General features: G+C 47.2%; 2 protein-coding genes across 43 annotated transcripts in view; one reads left to right on the forward strand and one right to left on the reverse strand.

Moving 5' to 3' along the window:
• Positions 1-14,151, forward strand: part of RRBP1 (ribosome binding protein 1) — a 77,785-nt gene extending 63,634 nt beyond the window's left edge. For 37 of the 42 annotated variants that reach the window (XM_036009510.1, XM_036009511.1, XM_036009504.1 and 34 more), the window contains 14 exons: positions 1,315-1,405; positions 2,313-2,405; positions 4,401-4,493; positions 4,575-4,658; positions 4,800-4,889; positions 7,431-7,523; positions 7,901-7,972; positions 8,582-8,677; positions 9,235-9,318; positions 11,100-11,216; positions 12,011-12,094; positions 12,352-12,447; positions 12,999-13,142; positions 13,595-14,151. In XM_036009510.1, coding sequence (XP_035865403.1) covers positions 1,315-1,405; positions 2,313-2,405; positions 4,401-4,493; positions 4,575-4,658; positions 4,800-4,889; positions 7,431-7,523; positions 7,901-7,972; positions 8,582-8,677; positions 9,235-9,318; positions 11,100-11,216; positions 12,011-12,094; positions 12,352-12,447; positions 12,999-13,142; positions 13,595-13,633 — 1,276 coding nt within the window. In that variant the 3' untranslated portion in view covers positions 13,634-14,151. The remainder of the gene's footprint in view (positions 1-1,314; positions 1,406-2,312; positions 2,406-4,400; positions 4,494-4,574; positions 4,659-4,799; positions 4,890-7,430; positions 7,524-7,900; positions 7,973-8,581; positions 8,678-9,234; positions 9,319-11,099; positions 11,217-12,010; positions 12,095-12,351; positions 12,448-12,998; positions 13,143-13,594) is intronic. The other 5 variants (XM_028523518.1, XM_036009527.1, XM_028523520.2 and 2 more) reach the window with 4 other exon arrangements.
• Positions 14,152-18,584: 4,433 nt separating this feature from the next.
• Positions 18,585-25,353, reverse strand: part of DSTN (destrin, actin depolymerizing factor) — a 50,441-nt gene continuing 43,672 nt past the window's right edge. The window contains exons 3-4 of the mRNA XM_028524087.2: positions 22,131-22,207; positions 18,585-19,802 (exon numbers count right to left, since the gene is read on the reverse strand). Of these exons, the coding sequence (XP_028379888.1) occupies positions 19,693-19,802; positions 22,131-22,207 (187 nt within the window). The 3' untranslated portion in view covers positions 18,585-19,692. The remainder of the gene's footprint in view (positions 19,803-22,130; positions 22,208-25,353) is intronic.

Below are 25,353 nucleotides of genomic sequence, written 5' to 3' on the forward strand. Positions count from 1 at the left end.
TTGTCAATGTGTCCTCGCCACTGGCCTGCTGAGCCTTCTTCCTCAGGGCTTTTGTTCTTTTGGGGACCCTCCTGGAATATGCTGGAGACGAGCTGTTGTGTAATGCAGGGACTGGAGGGAAGATCTGTGAAGGGTCCCATAGGAATTTTGAGGGTGGGGTCAGGGTTTTGTGGGCTTGAAACCAACATCTAAGAAGTCAACAGCTGTCTTCAAGGCCAGATGCAAACTGTATTTAGAATAAAGATGTGAGTTGGTGTATAGTGGGTATCCATTCCCAGGTAGGATGGTTGGGATAACCATTGTGCTCAGCCCACACTGAAATTATGTTTACTCCTAACATGCATTAGAATGGTGGTTATCAACAAGTTTTCAATCATGGCCCATAATAAGTAATACAAATATATTTATCCCCATCTGTTGGCAGTGGCAGCCTTCCTCTGGCAGGAGTGTCCTTGGTGGGGCTTCCTTCCCATTTTTCCAGTGGCTCTGGTTGTGCTGATTCAGGTCAGCATGATCACTCTGGACTTTAAATTTCATATATCCATAGGGCCTTCCTGGTCCCAAACCTTAATGCAGAAGGTAACATATCCAAGTGTCCATCTGAAGCCTGTTCCTCAGAACAGCTAGTATGGTTGTAGTGTCAGCCTTTTGCTTTCCATGATGAGATTGAACGAAGCCCATTGGGCCACTGTATCTGGAGAAAAGCGTGAAAAGATGGGACAGACATCTTGGGAGGTCATCTTGGGGCTGCTTTCTTGGAGCCAGGCACAGACTGAGGGAGCAGCTTTTAAGTCTCAGCAGAGTTAGGATTTGGATAAGGGATGGTCCTGCTGTACCCAGTGAGCTGCCAAGAATAGCAGTGCTCAGAGTCTGTGGGTGTGCAGGTGACAATGCCACATGAGTCTGTAGCTCAAGTGTCCTCTGAGAAGGGCCAGCTAGCAAGTTTCGTGGGGACAGAGTGGAACCAGGTTGGCCAAGAGCTGTGTAACCAGGAGTGGGCTTGATTCACTAGAGGAAAAAGCTTCCCCAAAACTCAACTGTCTGGGTCCATCCCTGCTCTAGCTTCTGGCCTCTGACCTCTCTAGTCTCAGTGGCCATTGTCACCAAGTGGGACTCTGGTGGCCTCTGGGATCTGTACCCTGGTCCCAGGGCATTCAGAATGAGTTAAGGGAGTGGGTAGCTGCTTGTTCTTCCCAAAAGCTTGTGCCCCAAGAGGCAGTCAGGGGAGTGGGAGGTGCTTCTGGCTAGTCCTGAGACAAGACTGGGGGCTGTGTGCCTTCAGAGCCCAGCAGTGACCCGACCATCTCTCTCCAGCTTCAAGGAGCTGGAGTCCCAGCTGTGGTGTCTGGAAAAGGAGGCCACTGAGCTCAGGGAGGCAGTTGAGCAGCAGAAAGTGAAGAACAACGTGAGTATTGGGGACATATGTACACAGAGGTGATGGGGCTGAGAATGGCATGCATGTCAAAGGGCATGCGTGTGCACAGGGGGCAGTGGTGGGGGTGAGGCTGGCCTAAGACTAGTATGGAAGGGGCCCAGCTGCCTCTTCACATCCTATTGTGCTACTCACTGCTGAAAGCCTGTCTTTGAGGGTTTGGGGAGCCTCTCTGCCCCTGAGGTCCATCCAGAGACCCAGGGCAGACTTCCCATTAAATCATCTTGGGTCATGTGTCCTGACATGGAGCCCCCATTATAGAGAAAGTGCTTCTGTTAGCCTTACCAGGGTCATGTGGTCAGTCACCTTGTAGTAGGGAGGCTGCATCAGGAGAAGGAGATGTGGAAGTCTCTTTCCTCTGTGCGGGGGGTGGGGGGATGCACAGGAGCCTTGGCTGTATCTTCCCCACCAGGCTGCCTACCTACTGCCCCTCAGAGAGCCTGAGCTTTTAGGTAGCCCTGTCTGCTCTCCCCAGAAGAGTGTCTACCTATTCCTACCTGTGCCTGGCTTGGCCAGAGCCAGCCACGGAGTCAGTGCTTACTGTTTGGTAACAGGAGCCTCTTCTTTCTTAGGAGTCACGCTGACCATCCCTCCTCTGGGGTAGTCTCCCTGAAAAGATGCTCAGACTACTCACACCCTGATGACACAGCCTCCCCACCATAGTGGGCTGCAGCACCTTGGCCTTGTGTTAGTGCTGCCTGAGAGAGGCCCAGTGGGTGCAGCCCAAGAGAAAGGTCACTTTGTCCCTTTGCAGGCCCCCTGTGGGATCCAGAGTGGGGTCAGGGAGACCCTGCCCTGCTGAGACCCACTGAGGCAGCTCATGGGGGATATATCAGCTGCTCCAATCTGGCTACTGACTTTTTCCATGTCCTCCCCTCAGGACCTCCGAGAGAAGAACTGGAAGGCGATGGAGGCACTGGCCTCAGCCGAGAGAGCCTTCGAGGAAAAGCTTCGTTCCCTGACCCAGGCCAAGGTCAGAGTCCCATCCTTGTCTTTCCTGCTAGTGAAGACTTGATCAGCGGCACTTTGTGTAGTTTGGCAAAACACAAAACACACACTGTGTGCAGCGCAGCCTTGGCCCTGGAGCATCTCAGAAATCCATACCAGGGTTCCTCCAAGGGGCCAGTACATGGAGTGCCCCAGCTCCTCCATCTTCCTTGTTCCCCAATCCCCTGATCTCTCCATAAGATGGCAGGGGGAAATGTACCCTTGATTGCTATTTCTTACCTGGGCCCTTTGCCATCAGAGGGCAGAGACAGAGGCCATTGGGGCTGTGAGCCCACCTGCCTACACTTCCTGTAAGTAAGCTCAACATTGAGCCGTCTTCAAAACTCTGGTATTTTGTCTGATCCTGCTGTTTTCTCAGGCCCTCTGAAATCATGGTCCAGTAGGTTCTGTGATTGCTCTTTACAGTAAGTCACAGAGGGGAAGGACATCTTTAGCAGCACTCAAGCCCTGATGTCCATATTGGTCCTATGCTCCAGGTTAGAGAGAGTACAGGCATCGCAGTATCTGGGGTCCTCACATTACTTCTGGAGCCCTGGGGTGGGAGCCAGTGCCACGGCTCTGGTTGGGGACATGGCCTACAACTGCAGCAAGTGGAGGCCTTGCCCACCACCACACATTTCTATCCCCAATGTAGCACCCCAGGTGGCTATCTCTCCCCTCCCATCCTTGCTGATGCAGAACAACTGTCTTTCCTGTTATCAGGAGCTTTGCATTGACTTCATGAGCCTCCCAGGAAGCCCAAAGGTTGTACAAAATGGGACCCTGGGATGAGGTGGAGGGCTGGCCTCGGGTCCCATTGTGGCAGAGACTCTCTAGAGGTGACCTGGGAGCCTGTCTGGCTTTTCTGTGGTAAATGCAGAATCTGTGACCAGAGATATCACCTGACTTGCTCAGGCTCCACTGGCTGTGGCCTCAGACTCCCATAACTGGGGACCTGAGCAGTGGTCAGGGGTCTATGGCAGGCCATGGGCATTGTCTATGAATCAGTAGGTGAGTCAAGAAGAGTCTGCTTCTAGGACTTGAGTCCTGACCTTGTGGTGCTGTGGTCAAGCTGGGTGTCCGTTTGTCAGACGTCCTCCCTACACATAGTCCAGAGCACCAATCGACAACTCTAATGTTGCCTTTGGGGCTCAAGCTGCGTCTCAGGCCATGCTGAGATTATCGAACAGCTAGCAGTAGGTTCAACCTGCTGGGGACAGGTTATTAGAGGAGACTTTCTGTTTGTCAGAAATCTCCTGTGGTCACTCCCCACCCCTGCAGGGTGTGGAGAGAGGGGGTGTTACTTGTCTTCAGGGGATGCTGCTGTCTTAGGCTTTGCTTTGTAGCTCCTTTGGTCTTTAGGCTGTGAGTGGGAGCTTCAAGGACCAATGTGGGCACTGACCCAGCATGGCATGACCACAGCATGAGTCAGGCTTTGGGAGAGACATGACCCTGACCAAGGTCGTATCCTCACCGGGTTAATTCCTGCTCTGCAAAGTAGGAATACTGATTCTTCCTTCCTCCAGGGTTACTAGGGGGTCCTACCACCCCTGGCCAGCAGTAGTTCATAACTCTAATGGCTAGTGGGAGATACACATCTTCTTCACCTTGTGCTTGGCTTCCACAGTAGCTTCGACCCCCTCCCCTATCCCTACAGTGTATGCACACATACATGCACGTGCATACACAGACACACACGGGTGACTTGGGAATTGAGAACTGATTTAGCCTGAGGATCTGCTGGGAGGTGTTGGATTAACCCATACCTGCCACAAGGGCCAGCCTGCTATCCCCCTTTGTTAGAACTGAGTCTGTTTAAAACTGACCTGGCACAGGCTGTGGGATTGTCATGAAGCTATCCACCTTCTCCTTTGGCCCTTGTTCCTTCCTGGGGTGGAGACCCCAGCATCTCTAAAACACTCCCCAGAGGTTGCTCTAAAGCTCCGCATCTGAACAGTGCCCTCCCTCCCTCCCCTTACAGGAGGTATCAGAAAAGCAGCTCAGCCTGATGGAGGCACAGACCAAGGAGGCCCTGCTGGCCATGTTCCCAGCCCTCTCTAGTTCAACCCACCAGGTAATGGAGAGGGGCACTCCTTGGGACCCCACTGCTTGTCAAGAATGCCACTCAGCCCCCCTTCACACATTTTTGTTGCAGAATTATACCGAGTGGCTCCGGGAACTCAGAGAGAAAGGCCCAGAACTGCTCAAGCAACCAGCAGTGAACACAGAGCCCCTCTTGGTAAGCAGGTCATAAACATACCCTTGAGGGGCTGCCACTTGCTCTCCCCTCCCTGGGAAGGGATGTGTTTCGGTTTCATCAGGCCACCAGAGAAGCCTTTGTGCTTGGCTAAGCGAGCTCTGTTCTGCCATCTTCCCTTAGGACCTGGCCTCCAAGCTGAGGGAGTCTGAGGAGATCCAGAGCACCCTGCAGGCTGAGTGTGACCAATACCGCACCATTCTGGCTGAGACAGTAAGGCAGGAGGGCTGGGGCCTCTATCCTATGAGGGGGCTTCCAGGCCTGGAGGGCAGGAAGCAGGTGGTGGTTTGGGAAAGCCCACTGGCCCTTTGAAAACCCCTGGCTTCAGAGGCTCTGTAGGACTTTGGGCAAGTTGCTGACCCAATCCGGGCCCCATATCATTGGCTGAATAGTAAAAGGGATAAGGAAGGCGCTCAGTTGCTCTTCATTGCTTCTAAGCTTTGGAGAGGGCTGAGATGAAAGTGCGAGTCTGCTCTCAGGGAATTGGAAAGACTTTTTTTTAAGTATATTTTATTGATTATACTATTATAGTTTTCCCAATTTTTACCCCTTTATCTCTCCTCTGCCCTGCACCCTCCAGCCCTCCAGCATTCCCCCACCCTTGGTTCATGCCCATGGGTTGTACATAGAAGTTCTTTGAGTCCTCTGTTTCCTATATCATTTTTTACCTCTCCCTGTCTATTTAATGCCTACCAATTATGCTGCTGCTTCCCTGTACCTTTTCCCCCTTATTCCTCCCTTCTCCCTCCCCACTGAAAACCCTCCATGTGATCTCCATTTCTCTGATTCTGTTCCTATTCTAGTTTGCTTAGTTTTTGTTTTCGTTGTTTTTTCTTTCTTTTATTTTTTTAGGTTTATTAGTTGATAGTTGTGAGTTTGTTGTCATTTTACTGTTCATATTTTTTATCTTTTCTTAGATTAAGTCCCTTTAACATTTCATATAATAATGGCTTGGTGATGGTGAACTCCTTTAACTTGACCTTATCTGGAAAGCACTTTATCTGCCCTTCCATTCTAAATGATAGCTTTGCTGGATAGAGTAATCTTGGATGTAGGTCCTTGCCTTTCATGACTTCGAATACTTCTTTCCAGCCCCTTCTTGCCTGCAAGGTTTCTTTTGAGAAATCAGCTAATAGTCTTATGGGAACTCCTCTGTCTCCTTTTCTCTTGCTGCTTTTAAGATTCTTTATCTTAATCTTGGGTAACTTAATGATGATGTGCCTTGGTGTGTTCCTGTTTGAATCCAACTTCTTTGGAACTCTCTGAGTTTCCTGGACTTCCTAGAAGTCTATTTTCTTCACAAGATTAGGGACATTTTCCTTCATTATTTGTTCAAATAAGTTTTCAATATCTTGCTGTTGTTGTTCTCCTTCTGGCACCCCTATAATTTGGATATTAGAATGTTTCAAGTTGTCCCAGATGTTCCTCAGCCTCTCTTCATTTTTTTTCATTCTTATTTCTTCTTTCTGTTCTGGTTGGATGTTTATTTCTTCCTTTTGTTCCACATTGTTGATTTGAGTAGTCCTGGTTTCCTTCCTGTTGCTGTTAGTTCCCTGAATATTTTGCTTTATTTCATTTTGTGTATCTTTCATTTGTTCTTTCATTTTTAGACCAGGCTCATTCAGTTCTGTGAGCATTTTGAGTACCAGGGCTTTGAACTCTCCATCAGATAGGTTGGCTATCTCCTCATCACTTAGCTCTCTTTCTAGAATTTTTCCCTGTTCTTTCATTTGGGCCCTATTTCTTTGCCTCAGGGCACCTGGTAAGTTGTAAGGGGGCAGGGCCTTAGGTATTCCCCAGGGCAGGGCAACCCTCCTTGCTGAACTGCAGCAGTCTGTGGGGGAGGGGCCAGAGAAGAAACAGCGCGGTCCCCCACCCTGTCTCTATCACACTTTCCTAGGAACCCTCATGTGAGACTGAGAGTTTCTCCTACCGGGGCAACTCTCACCATAGTCCACAGTCAGCTCTGAGTCTCAATTTCCTGTTCAGCCAGCCTCACCCAGGCAGCCTGCTGCCTCGCTGTAGCCAGCCCCCGCCCCCATGGTCTGCTGCTTTGCCCAGGGTTCTCTCAGCCAGCCCTGCTGTCATGGTTCGCTGGCATCTTAGTCTGGTTGTTCTGGTTGACTGTTTCTTTAATTCCTTGGTTGTTGGAGTTCCATGCAGTTTGATTTTCTGGCATTTCTGGTTGTTTATTGATATTTAGATTGGTCATTATCCATCCTCCTTTTGGTTGTGTGAGGAAGCGAAGGGTTTCTACCTACATCTCCATCTTGGCCAGAACTCTATCTCAATCAAATTGGAGAGACTTGGTCATATGATACAGCAATATGGGAAGGGAAGGGAAGATATGAGGATTTGGCTGACAGCTGGCTTGAAGTCATGGTCTCTGTGACTCCAAGAGCAATGCTAGATCTGGTTCTCTCACCCTGACTGGCCCCATCCTGTGTTTCTTGTTCTGCAGTTGGCACTAGGGGAAAACTTGAGAGATGAGAATCCTGTGGCCTTATTTGGTCACAGGTGTCATTCCCATGTGTGGCCCGCAGCCTTCCTTCACATATTGGCCAGAGGGCCCCACTCCAGGACTATGGCCCACCTTGCTCCCCATGTGATACTGACTGACAAAAATCAGAGCATGGTCACGCTGGCAGTCAGGTGGTCATCACAGAGAGACTGAATGGACAGGACAACTCAGTTGTGTTTATGTGGGGCGGGGCCTCCACAGAGAGGGCCCTGCCTCAGTACCTGTCTCCCCAGGAGGGCATGCTCAGAAACCTTCAGAAGAGTGTGGAGCAGGAGGAGCAGGTATGGAAGGCCAAAGTCAGCACCACGGAGGAGGAGCTTCAGAAGGTACACCACAAGCCCTCTGACCCTCGCCAGGGTCCAGCAATAGGAATATCGCTCCAGGAGGTCCACCTTCCCTAGGAATTCAAACATAACTTACTCAAGAAAAACAGCTGGGTTAGAATCCTATAAAAATCCCAGGGGAAAGCCACTGGGGTCATTTGGGAGACAAGAGTCACATTTGCTGGTTTTTGGTGATGCCATATTTGTATGGTGATTGCAGAATGACAGCTAAGTCCTCAATCTCAAGGAGACCCCACCCGCTCCCCCACAGTCACCTCTAGGAAGAGGCTGCTGGGTCACATTCAGAGTGGGTGGGCACCACTGGGCTTCCTGAGAGATGGGGCTTGCATTTGACACGGAGCCTTCCCCTTGCTTTGTAGTCACAGGCCATGGTGAAACATCTTGAAGAGATTGTAGAGAAACTAAAAGGAGAACTTGAAAGTTCAGATCAGGTACGTATGGGGGATCTGCTCAGAGGGCTGCTTTCCATATTGCAGAGCAGTGTTGTTCCTGAGGCCATGTCAGTTCTCCCTTGTGGACTCCCATGTCTTAAGAGTGGCTGGGGATCTTGTCAGTCCTGCTTTTCCTAAATGAGAGGCATTCACCACCTGAGTGGCCAGAGACAGTGTAGACCATGTGCAGAATGCCCAGCCATGGTAAATATTGGGTTCTACAGTGGCCTTCTGAGTTGGAGGTGTACGAGGTGGCCCCACTGCCCTCTGCAGACACATTGTCAGCCCTGGCTTTGAAGAAGGTGCACCTGGTATCCACCTAGCAAGTAAATCTGAAAGCTGTCCTTTCCTTGACTGCTGAGGTCTGAGAACATGGACCCAGGAGTGCTGGAGTTTGGGTACCATTTTCAGAAAGGAAAGTTCTTTCAGAACAGAAAGCTCTGTTGCCATGGACTTGTTTCTTCCTGGCCTTGGTTTGCTCCATAGCCAGTGGGCCGTGAAGGACTCTTAGCTCTTATCAGCGGGCCAGCTACACTTGTCACCCCATCACCCTGTTTTCTGCTAGCCAGCTTGAGGCCCCTGATGTGTGATGTGGGTGTGTGTTTCCAGGTGAAGGAGCATACCTCACATCTGGAGGCAGAGCTGGAGAAGCACATGGCAGCTGCTAGTGCTGAGTGTCAGAGCTATGCCAAAGAGGTGGCAGGGGTGAGTCTCCCATGGGGTCTCAGCCTATCCAGAGTTGCCCCTCCTCAGCAGCTCTCATTAAGATGAGCCTGAAGTTCCGGTTCTCAGGCTTTGCTCTAGGGCTTGCGTCAGCCAACAGGGCAGGGGTGAAGCCAGGTCAGCTGTACAGCAAGAGAATTCTCCACGTGGTTTGGTGACACCATTTCTGGGGAAAGTAGACTTATCTCTGATACTGTTTTCTGACTTGAGAAACAGAAAGCACCTCCATTTTGGTTTGATCTGAAACCAAATCTGATGTTGATCTGTTGACCTTATTTTGCGGGATAATCCATAAACATTTGCAAAGACCCCAGACAAGGCATACAGTGAATGCCAGCCTTCCTGAGTCTTCAAAGAAGAAATGGGAGCTGCCAGAGGCCTGGGGGCCAGCTGTTCTCACTCTGCTCTGCAGTGTACTTCAGGGTTTGGCTTACAGGGGTGTAGTATTAGATTGTGTGTTTAGGTGCTAACTCACAGGAGCTGGTTTTCTCTTCTTTATCCTTTCCCCCTGCATCGCCTGGGTCTGTTTTCTCCTCAAGTTGAGGCAGCTTTTATTAGAATCTCAATCTCAACTGGATGCAGCCAAAAGTGAAGCCCAGAAGCAGAGTAATGAGCTCGCCCTGGTGAGTGAACGTGGAGTGGGACAGTGTGTGACATGGAGTGGCGTGTGTGTGAGATTCATTCCAGGTGTGCCTTTATGTCCTGTCAGAGGGGATGCAGTGCGGTGGTGCCACGTGCACCAGTTTGGTGTTTGGGTCAGGCTTTGATTGGGCTGTGCTGAAGGGGCTCCTTGCACGTTTGCTCAAAACTCTAAGCTGGGCCTGTAGCTGTTGGGACCAATGTACTCAGGTCCCACCTCCCATCTCTCTTGGTACATACTCGTCCCAGGCCACAGTGCAGGAAGCTTGGTGTAGTCTGATTCCTGTGAGCCCAGTGTCATGTGGTGTTTGGGCTAGGCTGCTCTCTGCTTCATGGCTGTTAGCACAGGCCTTGTCCTCTGTGGGGCTTGGGCCTCTTCTCATCATAGCAGTGGCTGAGCCTGGTTCTGTCCAACTCAGGCTGGGACAGAGGCCTCCCTCATGGCTGGCAGTAGAAGCAGACTTGCAGAACTCCCTGCTGTGAGGTTGGCCTCTGGGTCCCCCAGTTTTCAGTGTTGGTGTCTAGTCACAGTCCTTGCTCCTTGGCAGGGTTAGCCCAGCCTTTACAGAGGTAGAGCCCCACTGTCCCAATACCAGCTCCTGGGATGGGGGCTGCAAGCAGCAGCCTGTAAGGCCACAAATGTGTTCTGTTTAATCTGTATGGTCTTTTTAAAATTTTTGAACTAGTTAACACTTAGAAATTGGGAGATTTTCAATACGAATGGATATGTCTGGTTTTCTGTGAGGGGACCAAAGGTCTCATGCATGGGCTGACGTTCCCACAGCAGCATCCACTCAGCTTTGAGCAGCCCCTGTGTGGTGCATTCACTCCTGTCTCCCCTGGGGCCTTACTTGGGACTGTCACACTGGAGAGTGGGTGCCACACATCCTGAGTCACCGCCTGAGCATAAGGGCTGCTCCCTAAAGCAAGGTCTGGGTGACAGGCTCCTGCCCAGGCTGGGGGCACCTGTGGAGAAGACTCCCCTGAGTCCTCATCATTGGCCCGGGCAGTTCGGTTTTCACCTTTAGGGATTATTGAGAGGGAGGGAAGAAAAGGAGCAGGCCCCACACACTTGGGGTGCCTTAGATCACCTCTGTCTCCTGGGAAGTTCATGCCAAGGGCTACCCAGTTCCCCAGACTGGAACCTTTAGCTGAGCTTCATGGGTGATGCTGCTGCCTCTTCAGATCTGAGGCTTAATGGTCTGGGGTCTTGGGGACCACCAGATGTGTCACCTGCCCCCAGCAGTGGAGCTGAGGGGTGAGGGGACCTATTAGGCACGAGTGTCAACTCATAATCTTTTCTAGACCCCAAAAAGCACTCTGAACAGCAGACAACATCTGACAGGAATCCAGGACCTAGGCAGTGCTTATCTATGCTGAGCCAGGTGGCTGCCTCTCACTCCATTTTGGGTTTCTTAGCTCTGTGTACATTGTGTCCATCAGGGGTCACCTTACTCCTGGGGAGAGTTCTTTGCTGGCTGGTCTTTGGGCAGAACACACGGGTCAGGCCAGCCCAGCCCAGGGCCCTAGTGGACCCTGGGCCTAGTTTTGGCACAGCTGAGGGGTCAAGGCATTGGTCCCCTACCCCAGTGAACCTGCCTGAGGACTCCGACATAGGTCACAGTTACCAAACCAGGTCTGCTGCAGGGGCTTTGGCTGTTGAGAGCATCTGCAGTGCTCTTGAAGGGTGGGGGGGGGCATCTGTGTGTGTGTGCAGGGTGGGCGTGCATCTGGCTGAGCACAAACCCACCCCTCCCTGTTTCAGGTCAGGCAGCAGTTGAGTGAGATGAAGAGCCACGTAGAGGATGGTGACGTAGCTGGGTCTCCGGCTTCCCCCCCAGATCCCCCCCAAGCAGAGCAGGACCCTGTCGAGGTTAGGGCGGTGAGCTTGTCCTCAGATGTGTGTCACTAACTGTCCCTGGGCCCCTTCTACACAGGGATGGTGGGCCTCTGTTCTGGCTAAACATTTGCTACTTGCAGTCTCCACTGCCTGCCCTCCCCACCTCACTCTGCCCAGATACCTAGGTTGGGTCACCTAGGCTCTGAGGAAGCCACAGAGCAGATGAAAGGGCAGGGAAGGTGTCTAGGTAGGGAGGTGTTAGAAGCTTGAGCCTAACAAGGTATGTGGGACAGACTGGGAGAGGGAGGTGGGGCAGCCAGGCCTGCCATTGGGGTCTGATCTCCCACTGTGGCCCTTGCTAGGGTATCACTAGCAGGGTGCTTGCTTTCCAGACTTTTGACCCAAGTAATTGCAGCTAGAAGCCCTCACCAAGAGGCAGAGGCCTGTCACCAGAATAATAGTGGGATGGTTGCTGGGTGGGGATACTGCTGTGGGGTGGGGCTTGCCCTAGTGACTCTGAGGCTTCCTTGTCCTGTGGGCCTCATTAAAGGTGCCGGAGGTCAGCAGAGGTCCCATCAGCATCTCCCTGCAGCCACATCAGCTTTTGTACTGAGGGGCTGAGGCACCATCTCCTGAAAAGGGGGAGCTTTGGAAGCGACTTGGTTGGCTGGCTGTTGGGTAGAAGCCACTCCAGCTGGCCAGAGGCAGGGAAAAGCAGTCACGCTTCAGACAGCTAGAAGGTGGAGTCCCCAGATTTCAGCCTGTCCAGGAGCCCTGAGCCCCTAAGAGGGTCCTTTACCAGGTTCCCAAAGTATGTTTGTGGTGTTTCCATACAGCTGAAAATGCAGTTGGAGCATACAGAAGCCATCCTGGAGGACGAGCAGATGCAGCGGCAGAAGCTCATGGCTGAGTTTGAGGAGGTCAGGCCCTACCTGGGGGACCCTGAGTGGGTTGTGGAGGGGATGGTGGAGGTGTGGCCCAGGCAGGTGGTTGTGGGTCTGGAGGGTCCCTCCCTTGGGGATGTTGCTATGCATTCGGTCACCTGCATCCTGTCCACAGACTGAAACTGTTATCTCATTGTGCTGAGTGCCCTTCTGTCCCCAAGTGGTCTAGTTGGGTTTGTGAGTTGTTTCACCCATACCCCATGCCCTAACTGCACTGCACCTTTTCTGCCAAGGCTCAGAACGAGGCGTGTCGGCTACAGGAGGAGCTGGAGAAACTCCGCACCAGCCCCCTTGAGTCTGCAGAAGCAAACACGGTCACACAGCTAAAGGTAGAAGGGTGGGCTCTGCTCCAAGACTCTAGTAGGTTCAGCTCTGGGTGCCAGCTTTCCATTGCCACCACCTGGAATGGGAGAGGAGCCATCTTGCAGCCCCTTAGGCAGGGTGCAGCCTAATTTGATGTTGGGGGAGGGGGTGCAGTTCCTAAACCTCCAGGGTCACATGGCAGCCACTAGTCAATGTGGCTATTTAAATTAAATAAAACATGAAGGTCAGTTCCTCAGTTGTAGTGGCCATATTGCAAGTGTTTAGCAGCCACCACGTCTGTTCAGTGGCTGCTGTGTTGCACGGTGCACATCAAAGCATCCCCAGTATCACAGGAAGCTCTTTTGGCGTTGATGATAGGGCACTAACCCAACTGTAGCCTGGGCTGTTTGCTCCCAGTCATCGCTGCATGTGTCTGGGTAACAAGGAGGCAGGCAGCCTCCTCCTACCTTCATGGGGCTCCCAGTTCCCAGGGCATTGGGCCTGACAGGCATAACCAGGCAGCCTTCCTGATATGTGGCACATGAAGGCTGACCTCCTTCTACCCTCTGATCCACAGGAGAGACTAGAAAAAGAGAAGAAGTTAACGAGTGACCTGGGACGTGCTGCCACCAAATTACAGGAGCTTTTGAAAATGACCCAGGAACAGCTGGCAAAGGAGAAAGATACAGTGAAGTTGTTGCAGGAGCAGCTGGACAAAATAGTGAGTGCCCTGGCCATGCAGGGCCACTGCCTCTCTCCAGGGCTGCATGGAAGGGGTGGGCGTGGTACTGGGAGCCCTAGGACTCCTGGGAAGCAGAATAGACACAGACCTGGAGCAGAAGGTGGTGGGGACAGACTTCTGAACGCAGCATCAGGATGTGCAGTACCTACCCTTTCGTGACTCTATTTGGTGAGAAGCATGTCTACCAGCCCAAAGCTTGTGGGACCAAGGTCCTCACCCAGACTTGGGGCCCTCAGCTCCTGCCCATCCTCAGGCGTCCCCTCCAGCCCCAGGAGTCAGCTCTGGTTCTCCAGATGTCCTGTGTGTTCTCTGAAGGGCTTGCAGTTGTATGGGATGTAAATCCAGGGGGACCTAGAGGTCCCTGGGAGTTGGGGTAAGTGCTCCCCTTGGCTCCTTGGCCCACACTCACTCTCCCTCTGCCCTGTTTGCAGGAGGACGGTAGCAGCTCAAAGGAGGGCACCTCTGTCTGAGTCTCCTCTGCAGAAAAAGAAGTTACTGTTCAACTTACCAAAATGCCTTATACATTCCTTACAAATAAACCGACACAGCGTTGTCCAGGCCCAACTCTGGTGGCTCTGAGAGAAGACATTAGAGACTTGAGTCTCTTAGAACCACAGAAGTAGATCTTCCAGACAGACCCCCAGTTTGTAAAAGAACCTTTGTCACATTCAATAAACACTATTCCCCATGACCAGCCCTGGACCACCACAGAGCAGACGCCAAAGCCCTTACCAGCTGTGACAGACCCCAGGCTGTGTGCTGGGGAGGCCGGGACCTCTAGCTCTCTGTATGTCGATCAGTGCAATTGTTCTGTCTTTCAGTGGGTCGGGAGGTGGGCGGACCAGGTGATGAGTCTCAAAGGCTGTGGCACAGACTGGAGGGGCCCGGCCCAGCCCAGCAAAGCCACAGCCCCTCACCCCTCCCAACCAGAACTGGTGCGTGACCTCCTGGATGTTAATGCCATTAAAACCAACATTGTCGCCCGGCACTGCCATCTTGTCTGCTCTTCTGCTGGGGCTTCCCCACTGACTGCTGAGCCTAGGATGAGGAATGAGGAGTGGCTGGATACCTCAGGAGACAGCAAGTGTGGCTCTGGTTTCTCTGAAGTCAGGATCAGCAGCTCTGCCTAAAGTGGGGGGTGAAATGTGTTGCTTCCTGGCCCCCAGCACTTTTCCCCATTGTGCCACTCAGGCCCCACTGCTTGCCAGGTGGGGTGAACATAGCCTTGGGATGCGTGGTGGCCAGATGCACTGACTGTGGTCCCCACTCTTGAGGATCTGAGGTTACTCGAGCAGAGCCGTGAGTGGCCTAGGCTGCTGTGTGAAATGAGCTCCATGAGTGAATAAGGGGGTCTTTGCCCTTCTGGTTGGGGCTTGGACAGATATCCTCACTTCAGGAGGGGCAGAGCAAGGGCTGGAACAGCCAGCTGAGACTTCCTGTGGTCCTCAAGACCCACTTTGTCCTTGGTGGCCCAAAACAGTGTGATCCAGAAGAATCTTGGGCCAAAAAGTGTTTGGGGACTTTGTAAGAAATAGGATCCTGGAGCTTAAGAAAAAAAAAAAAAAAAAAGAGGCTGAATCACAGGAAGGATTAAAACACCCCAGCCATGGAAGGTGAATCTGAGCAGTCTGGGTTCTTGGGGACAACCAGTTTTATCAAGGGATGCCGGGACCAAGCACTGTCCCACTTCCATCTTCCAAGCCTCAGCCCTGGGAAATGAGAGGGGGAAGGGTCTGATTATTAGCTGAACTTGGTTGGGGAAGGTGGAGCACTTTGATATCAGGTCCAGCCAGCCAGAGGGGATGATGGGCTCCAGGGAAAGGCAGCTATGAGCCTTTCCCTGGAGCCCATCCACCACCTGCTTTGAGACCTCTCTGCATCTCATGCAGCCTTTTAGGTGGTGGGTTTGACTCCTCTGCATGGTTGTCATGAGAACCTCAAGTCCTTGGGAAGCATTGTGCATGTGTATCCTTTACATGTCTTTAGCGCCGCCCCCATTTTGAGCAGCTGCCAGAGGCCAGGCAATGCTGACGACAACCTGCATGACCAAGGCATGGTCCCAGCTTTCACAGAGTGCCTGATTTGTGGACTACCTCACCACACTGTGGCACTTAATGTGCTACTATCATTTTGGGATCAGGGTGCTGGAAATTCTGGGAAGGTTCCCCAGAGAAGCAAGCTTAAGCTAGAACTGGAGTTCACCAGAACAGGAGGCATTTGTCAGGAAGAGAAGAAGGGTTAAGGCCCAGGGGACAAGTGTGGAGGATTAAAGAGTTTGGAGAGGTCAGACAGACATTAGAAGACAGTCATGCCTGTTCTAGAACTAGGGAGAGGCTGAAGTGGAGAGGAAGCCCATTGGACTTGGGACATGGATGTTGTAGTTCCTGGCCAGGAGACAGCCAGAGGAAGTGACCATTAAAACCTGCTGCCTGCCACATGTCCAGCCCTCTGCCTGGTTCTCACGTGAATCAATTCCCATGGGAGTTGAATCTTCCCTCTATTTTGCAAACAATCCCCATGAAAAGGTAGCTCCCTGGTAAAACAAGGTAGCTCAACAGGTAAAAGGCAAGCAGGTTATAAACCCATCTGTCATCTAATACCTGGCTGTGCATCTGGCAACCTATGGGGTTATTTGGAGGGAGAATGTCATCTGGAGTGTTTCGATTCCACGAAGAGTGTCCCTCACTGCACCTCCTGTGTGCCCTGTGCCTCAGAAGCAGGGGCTTAGTGCTGGAGGGTTGGCCCTGTAGGACACAACCTGTCCTCCCATACGTAGTGGCCTTATGTAAGGTCAGTGGTTGGCCTTAGCGAGTTCTTCCTTGGGCCTGGGAGCCTCCCCTGACTGTAGAATTGAGAACTCCTATGCTGGACAAAAGCACTTTGAAGGCACAAGAGACCCTGGGGGTTACCAAATTGGTTTTGGTTTCACAGGGCAAGACTGGTACCTGGGTCCTGGCTACAGCCCTATTCTCTCAGCCCACCTTGTAGGGACCCAATGTCTAGCTGTGGAGAGGAGGTAAGAGTGCAGGGTGTAAGGGCCCCATGGGGCTCTGGAAATGTTACCTCAGAGCCTGTCTGGAGCCAAGCTCCCAGGGAAGGACTGAGCAGCCTTTAGGCCCAGCAGTGGCATGTCCCAGGCCAGCAGAGGGAGCCCAAGTTTGCCAGGGAGCCTCAGCCTGGCCTTGTCACTAGGGCTGTTCCTGGCTAGGCTTGATCATCTGGCTAGAGGAAAGAGCCCTTCGAGGAGGTATGGGAGGCAACTGCCGTCTGATGATTGCAGCACAAGAGGCTGACAGGCCGCTCTGGTGTCCCACAATATGTAACAGACACCCAAGCCTGGCTCACTGGTGTGGCTACTGGAGTGCTGGCTTTTGTAGTCACTTTGCAATGAAGTTGTGTGGAGGCAGGAATCACCCAGGCTGGGTTGCTGCATTTGTCAACTCAAGGCACTGGCTGGCTTGCTAACAGGAAGCACTATTCTCCCAAGGCCTGACTCCAGTATGCCACAGCCTGGGTGCAGTGCTACTGCTCATCTTAGACAAGCGATTTTCAACCTTTTTCGTCTCATGGCACACATTAATTAAAATTCTGTGGCATACCGAAAATATTTTTTGCTGATCCAAAAAGTAGGTATAATTTTTATTCATTCACATGGGACAGCTATTGTTTTGGCTGTCTTATTTGACAGACTAATGTAAAGAGGTCAGTGTCTGACTAAATAGGTACACTTCATGTTTTAGGAATTCTTGCATCAGTCTTAGACCACCAACTTCAGGGATGGCAGAGTTCTGAAGATTTTAGAAACCACTAGACACACTCCACAGATACCATCTTCAGGTTTCAAAGGGTCTAACAGGTTTCACTGCCCACTTAAGATCTAACTTGAGAATTCCAGGTGTGAGAAACAAAGAACACTCCAGAGATACAAGGGCAAGAGCTTAGGACCAGAAAACAAGAGATCCAAGTTGTCCTGGCTCTGCTGCTCATGAGTTGTGTGATTTTAGGCAAGTTACTTGACCTCTCAAGGCTGGCTACTAAGGGCACTCACTGACTACAGGCTGGGTAAGCCCCCTTTCTACCCTCCTGGGACTGGGCAAAGCCCAGGAGAGGCCTGGCCAAACAGCTCGTTACAACCTTCCATGGAGAACCTGGCTCCTGGAACTTCCCCCATTCCCACTAACAATTAAATTATTGACCCTACTTGCTGGATTTTGGTCTGGAAACTTACATTTCAGAAATGCCCCAAGTCTTGAAGTGATGTATCTTTGGGAATATTCAATCTCAAGCAACATACCAGGCAAACAGAAGCTGCATTTCCTGTGTGTTGACCAGCCAGCACTCTGGACAATTCTGCAAAAAGGAAATCACTCAACTAAGCCTAATTCTACAATATTATTCAAGTCACTGTGTACCCCCTACCCTCTTGGGACTGGGTAAGCCAATACACTGTACACTGTTTTTTTTTTTTTCCCCAGATTGTTTCTGAAATAACAAGCTTCACAAGTCAAGTTCTGAATTTCTAGTAGCAGTGACTTTATCTGCTGCTGTCTTAGGGCAAAAGAATACTCACTAGAATTGTAAGTCAGCTTTCCACAAACATAATTCTGTAATGTTAACACTTGTAAAAACGGAATCTGTTCACTGAAAGTAGAGTGTACCTGCAGTTTTGTTTCTCACCAATGTCAGCTGAGGTCCCAAACTCTAATTTTACAGGATTCTTGGGCCCCACCCTCAAGACTCCAGTAGGATTCTTTCTCAACAGTTGGCCTACGTAGAGATATAGTACCTAAGAACTCCCAATTACTGTAATAAGACTGAAATGTTGGTAGAAGTTTACATATCACATGGTGTGCACACTGCTTGAAATCCTTCCATAGCATTCCACAGCCCCCCACCCACACACTTGGATGTGCACCTGCATGGAATGATGGTTACCAAGTCATACCACATGTCACAAGCTAAAACCACAGAAAAGACTTTCTTCTAAAACTTGACCAACTACCTGGCTCTATCTACATGGCTGATTTTTCAGCAGGGCAGCCTTGGGCCTACAGTGCTTCTCAGAGACCTGTTAATATGCAGTCACTAAAAGCACTGCAAACGGCAAAACAAGAAATTTGGGATGAAAGAATGACAAGCAGCTTATCAGTAAACCAGTAACTAGCACTATTTTCTAAACAATTTTGAAAGAAAGTATTTTAATTAAAGCCTTTTTTTTTTTTGGTCTCTCAAATAGAGGAGATAAAAGCCTGGTATTTGGGATGAGAAGATTCCCAACTTTTAACCCAATTTTCTCATTCAATACAAGGAGGGAGCTGTGACTTGACTTGTCTGAAATACCCAAACCTCCAACAACCTTCCCCATATATGGAAGACAAACTTCTTTATCCCCAAGTCACAAGTGAATAATTACACAAGAGATAAGTTAAAAATGCTTCCTTTATTACATAAAGCCAATACAGCTAATTCTAAGTTCAACTGTTTGTGCATCTCTATATTGTTCAAAGTGTTGTGCTGTGATGTTAAAGACAATCACTTCCAAGTGTCATCAGGTAGTGGGTTTCTGTGGGTGTCATCATTTGTCTTACCAGCTCCCATTTCACATACAACTGACAAATTGCTCTAGGATATTAAGAAGCTCTCCCAGGCCCCAGAGTAAACACATACCTAATACTCCCACACCTTAATTGTGCCAGAAGCAATGAAGTTCTGAAGACACAAAGCTATCACAAGTGTCGCAGCTTATCAATATACTGTTTTATCATTTTCATTAACAAACTGTAGTAGTACAATGGAGCCCTAATTTGCATTATAATTGGTTACAAGATACTACACATTCTCCCGAGGAGGTCATCAGTGTAAAGATGAAAGGTCACTCTCAGAAGAGTCTCCCGACTAGTAAGGGGAGAGCTTTTTGCAGATGCGAGTAGGTGCTTCCTGTATTCCAACTACAGGCTTGAAACTGTGCTTTGCAAGACCAGTGCTGATTATAAAAGTGTACACAATTCTGAGATGGTCTTTATTACACATGTGGTAGAATTAAAAAGACTGCCTAATTTAATCTTACTGTAATTAGTGTTATTACATACATGTGAGAATTATCTTCCATTATTCAGTTTAGCTTGAGAGAATGGAAAATTTGAGCAAAAATTATAACCAGATTATGACCAATTCTCTAAAGAAACAAAGTGATTGCTGAGGTTAACCAAGAAGCAATAATTTTCATATGACCTTATACTGTTTTGTGAACTGCATTACTAAAAATCATGAGCTCAGCAAAAATCTTTACAAGCCAGCTCATTAAAAATAGGCATTTGGTCAGTAAGGATTTAATTTCACACCAATAAAACTTTAGATTTTAAATTTATTTAGGGCTGTTTGCACATGTTTATAGAATATTTAATTTACCCTAACAGATGACAAGATAGTTCTCCCTGGTGAGACTGGCCTAAATATATTTGCTTTACTTATATAGCAAAAGGATAATATTAAACACAGAAGCTTTTGATTTGTGGCACTGAACGATGATCTACACAGGGCATCCTTCAAAAGCTACAATTAAGGATCCGCCTAGCTTTTCAGCAATACAAGCCCGATTGAGGTCTTCTGGCCCATTTGCTTGACATTCATGTTTTATGCCTAGGGAGGAAAAATAATTCTGTTTAGAATCATGGCAGTAGTTTACCTGTTTTTTTTTCTAATACTCACCCAAGGATATGTTTATTGATTTTTAGAGAGAGAGAGAGAGACAAAAAGAAACAATAATGTGAGAAAGAAACATTGATCAATTCTCTCCCATAAGTGCCTCAACCAGGGATCAAACCCACAACCTAGGTATGTGCCCTGACCGAGGATTGAACCTGAAACCTTTTGGTGTATGGGACAAAGCTCCATCCAACATTGGCCAGGGCAAATGTCAGGCTGTTTTAAAAGACCAGTTCTAGTATGGATAGAAAAGCTGTGGTATACACAAACAACAAAATACTACACATAATAAATAATCTGTAACTACATGCATGAAATGAATGTCTAACAAACATAATGTTGACTAAAAGAAGCCAGACATCAAAGCACACATTCTGGATGATTACATTTGTATAACACAAAATCAGCCAAAGCTATTTTATGCTGTTAGAAGCCAGGGTACTGGCTACTCTATGAAGGAAGGAGTAAAAGGAGATGTGACTAGAAAGGACACAAGTGAGACTTCTGTACTGGTCACTAAACCAAGAAATGACCATTATAATGTTAATTTGTGAAAATTCACTGAGTTCTACAAAAATTTATGATGTATGGGTTTTTAATAGATATAATGTATGTACTTCAGTAAAAATTGAAACAAATCTAGCAATATTTTTCTTCGTTTTTAAAATATAAGTAAAAATATGAATTTGCTGTTTTGATTACAGTTGATTTAGTCAACTGTGTTGAAGAGTAAGAATATTTACAACTGGCATTCTTTTGTCCTACAAAATAGTTCCTCAGTGGTATTACACATTTAAGAAATCTATCAAGGAAAACTATGTAAAATGTATTAATTGTTTTCTAAGAAAAGTTGTATCACCACACTGCAGAATGAGCTCAATTATCTGATTATATACAGTAGCTTCTCTGTAAATAACTGTCTTTCAAATAGCTACATTGTTCCTGATTTTCCATAATTTTAAGACCATTTCTTAAGCTGTTGAAAGCATTATCAGGTCAGCTAGCTTTTGGACCTCTTAGGACTGACTACAGAAAGCCAGTGATGGTTTCACTAGAAAAAGGTGACATAGTGGCCATCTTTAATATGATCAGATCAAGTGTATGTAGCAATTCCCCTTATTGGAAGGCAATGCAGAATAAGGATGATAAGTGGATGAGGAATCCACCCTGAATCCTTTTCAATTGCATTTGTGGAAGTATTGAAGCTAAGGAGTCACATAAAAACATCAGTTAACCAACTGGTGAATACACTTCTGGGGAATGGTCCGGCATCAACCCAAAGGCATGGAGAACCTGACAAGGCCTGACACATGCAGCAGCAGGTTCCAGGAAAGCAAGAAGTTTGTTTCCCTAAGTACAATAAAACAAGACAGGGCAAACCTGTTCAATTACAAGAATGTAAAAATCAGTCACAGTAAAACAAACAAAACAAAAACCACACTGGGCCGAGCCCTTATGGCCATGGCTCACCCAGCTGTTTGGAGATAGCTATTTGGAGACTGAGCTCATACAACCTAGATGATCTCTTATTCTACAGCTGAGAGAATCAAGGCCCAAGGAGATTAAGCAGCATTGGTCAATGTCATACAGCAGTTAGAGACAAGCTGAGCACTCAGTGCAGGCCTTTGGGCACTTGCCCCATGCTCTTCCCATCATACCAACATTTCCTCCTGGCTGGAAACAGTCAGTATGGTCAGGCCCTCTCATCAGGATTTCAGTCACCCAGTGGGCAAGGCAAACAAACTGGGCAGCTCAAGAAGCGAACTTTCCTTTGGATACAGACGAGTCAATTACCTAAAAATCATACCAATTCAAAGTAAAGCTAGAGATAAAACTATCCTTTCCCATTTACATGCATTTCCTTTTTCAACTTTGTTATGTCAACTACATTCAAAGGCAAGAGCAAATTTATCATTTAGTATGACCAATGTAAACCAATTAATTAGTCTCCATCTGTTATGTGAGAAACTTGGCAGCATCTCAAACTTGTTTAAAACCAGCCTGAACAAGTGATGTGCAACAATGTAGAGAGAACAGGGTTACTAAACATGGGCTATGTAGCCCCAAAGTGACCAGCACAAGGCAGAGGACACATTAAAAACTAGGTTCAACCTTCTGGTTTTTCCCTCAAAACAGGTAGTGCTTCCATTCTTTGTGGCCAAGGTCCTCTGAAGAAAATAAGGTGTTTCCTAGAAAAGATACAGCCCCCATTCCAGGGGCTCACCACACCTTTAAGTATTTGGAAGTAAATCTAGACTATACCTTGAAATTTCTTTTTGATTGCATCCTTGGAGCTTGCATAGATCATTTTACTTTTCAGAGGTGCTAGCTCTGGAGCCCTGGATAAAGAGATCCCAAAAAAGAAAATGGTTTAGAGAAAGTGAAATTTACATCACGTTAAACATTTGCATCAAGTGATGAGGGAGAGTCCTCAGAATAGCCTGGGAGTTCTTTCAGCTACACAGTTTTTCAACGTCCTTACCTCTTTAGAGAGAATTGTTATGGTTGGGCACATACAGAATGGCTCAGGCTGACCAAGAGAGGAAAAAGTACAGAACCACCAATTAAAAATAATATTAGTGGGACTAGAATAAAAGAACCAACACTGACTGGATAATTCAATGTATTACCCAACTTGTTTTCTTTACAACAAATTAAAAAATTTTTTTATCAATAAAGGCTTGAGTTTAGGCTAATAACAATCATCTTTATATAAGGTTCTTAACTCCTTTGGACTGGAAAAAGTTTTAATATAGAGAAGTACGAACCCTTTCAGATTAGAAACAGTTTTAATACAGAGAAGTACCTACAGATTTCTTAATCTGTAAATCAAATATCTACCACCTCTAATTAAGAAATGCTATAGCAATTTTGGCATTTTTACTTAAAATTGTTTTCTTAAAAAAATGTATTACAAATAAAGTTTCCTTTTTACCTTTCCCCAGTCCCTTCATTTATGTCTAATCTAAGAGCACATTCTGACCTCATGGGTACTTGTTTCTTCCATCTTAGTCTAACATGATAAAACATGTCAGAAAGATTTCTTTTTTAAAACTTAATGACAGTTCTGCAATAGCTATGTTTTAATAGTCAATATTACTACTATCCTGCATTTACAAATATTTTTGGGCTGGCCTCATTTTGAATGAATACTAGAAAGAAAGCGTTCACTTCACCACTTTCTTCACTAGTAATATTGAAAAAAATAACACAAGCATTAACAATTGACAGAAAAATCCCATCCTATTGAAACTGCTATCTGTGAATGCATCATTTCCCCCTATACCACCCAACCTCAGGTCTACCACCACTCCACACTACCAAGATACCAAAGGGTAAATGGAGTGTAGTTACATACTTTTAAGCACTAAATGATTCCATTTCACTGCCATATTTCCAGGATGTTCCACCCTCATTAACATCATGGCCTGGCATGGACCTCACCTAGTCTACTCCTCCCACTGCGGGCAGAGATACTCTAGTCTCGGGAACCAGAAAACGGGCAGCCTCTGTCTCTCAGATGCTGCTTCTTCCCAACTCTAAGATCCAAGGAAGGGGGCAAAGTCTCAGGTCTGGCTGAGGCAAAGTACTTTTCTCATGGAAAATAGGGCAGGGGCCTATTTGCAGCTCTGATTTAACTCTGACCAGATTTTTAAAACACTTTAAGAGGTGTTCTCTGGGCCTTTTAAACAGAGACTGTAATGGAACACTCCTAAAGGTTTCACCTTTTCTTTAAAAAAGCAATAGTGCAAAGTAAAACACTGCACTAACATGGAATTTCCTTTTCTTCTATTTTTATTTCCCAAATGTTCTTCCTTATGGAAGATCCTTTTTGTAGCAAAAAAAAAAAAAAAAAAAAAAAGGTATAAAAACCAGTGGATAATAGTACAAATGAAGGAAATACAAGGTGGGGCAGAAGTAGGTTTACAGTTTTTCATATGAAAATAATACATTAATAAATAATAATATAAAAATAAACTGTTTTGCATGCTCACAACTGTAAACCTACATTTCCCCCTACCCTGAATTCACCAATTTAAAAGCCAAACCTTACCAAATAAGTTTCTTTTAATAAATACAAAATTTTTTAAAAAGCCAAAATCTTTATTTAGCTGCCGTATCTGCCACTCAGTTGTAAATCCCAGAAAGGGCAGGGATCTGAACCTGTTTTATTCATACCTGTTTTCCCAGGCCATGATACAACGCCTGGCATGTAATTGAAATTAAGTTTAACAAATGCACCATCACTCAAATCAGGAATGTGCTCCTTTTGTCTAACTACTTTATGTATGTATGCATGTATGTATGCAGCTGCCTCGTTTGCAGAACTGTAAGCTGCCCTAATAAATGCACCTAGACCTCATATTTATATTCCTCACAGCATTCTGGTTTAGTCGAGTACAATAGGCTTGCTGAAATGAAACTGAGGTGTGATCTAGAGTCACATTCCTTTAAATCAGAGTTCTTTTGCTTTCCTAGCCCCACACCCCAAGCTATTTTGGTGGCACACAGCTAAGAGCTAAACAACCCCTTGCCTTGCCCTGGCTCAGGCCAAAGTATTAATAAGACTCTTACTCCCTCCAAATAAGAGGCTGTTACCACTCCCCTTCCCCCTTGGGAGCTAGAAATAGTCTATGTATGAATTCCACATCAAGAAGTATTTAAAATAAATTAAATGAGGGATACAGGTGTGACTTTTAAATCACACATAATCAATTTCAAGTATTAACTTACTTGAAAAGACCAGGATAACTCATTTAAACAGCCTTTCAAGAAAAAGGTCACATAAATCACTTTATAACACTTTCACTATTTTGAGCAATGCTGTCCAGTACAGCTTCCTGTAATGATGAAAAAGTTCTCTATCTGTGCTACCCAATAAGGGGGCCAATAGTCCCATGTGGCTACTAAGAATTTGAAATGTGGCAATGTAATTAAGAAAATAAATTTAAAATTGTATTTAATTCCTTTACATCTAAATAGCCACAGTGGCTAGCGGCTACCCTTATGCACAATGTGAACTTGAGCAAATAGCTTGGAGGCAATGACAGTACCAACTTCAAAAGTAGCAAACCAGAGGCACAAGTAAGACTGATTCCTGGCATTGCAAGTTAAAGAATGATTTTGTTGAGATAAAATTTCTTCTCAGTATTCTAGGAAGAATTTTCAGAGGAATTTTAGCTTATGGGGAGGAGGACCCAAAAACCCCAGAATTCATAAAAAAAATGTGTACTTATTCTTACATGTTTAAACTCGTCACCTTTAAAGTACTCTCCATTTGATGTAATACACCTATCAAGATGTTTCTTTCCACTGCTCAGCTTTTGAATTTGTTGATTTTGATGTCTTTTAGTACTTCTACCATTTTTTGTTTCTCCTCTTCCACAATGGCAAAACATTTCCCTTTGAGGACTTTAAAATTATATTTTATTGATTATGCTATTATAGTTTTCCCAATTTTTCTCCCTTTATCTCCCCTCTGCCC

Source organism: Phyllostomus discolor, chromosome 9, assembly GCF_004126475.2.
Source record: "Phyllostomus discolor isolate MPI-MPIP mPhyDis1 chromosome 9, mPhyDis1.pri.v3, whole genome shotgun sequence".
Taxonomy (NCBI): domain Eukaryota; kingdom Metazoa; phylum Chordata; class Mammalia; order Chiroptera; family Phyllostomidae; genus Phyllostomus; species Phyllostomus discolor.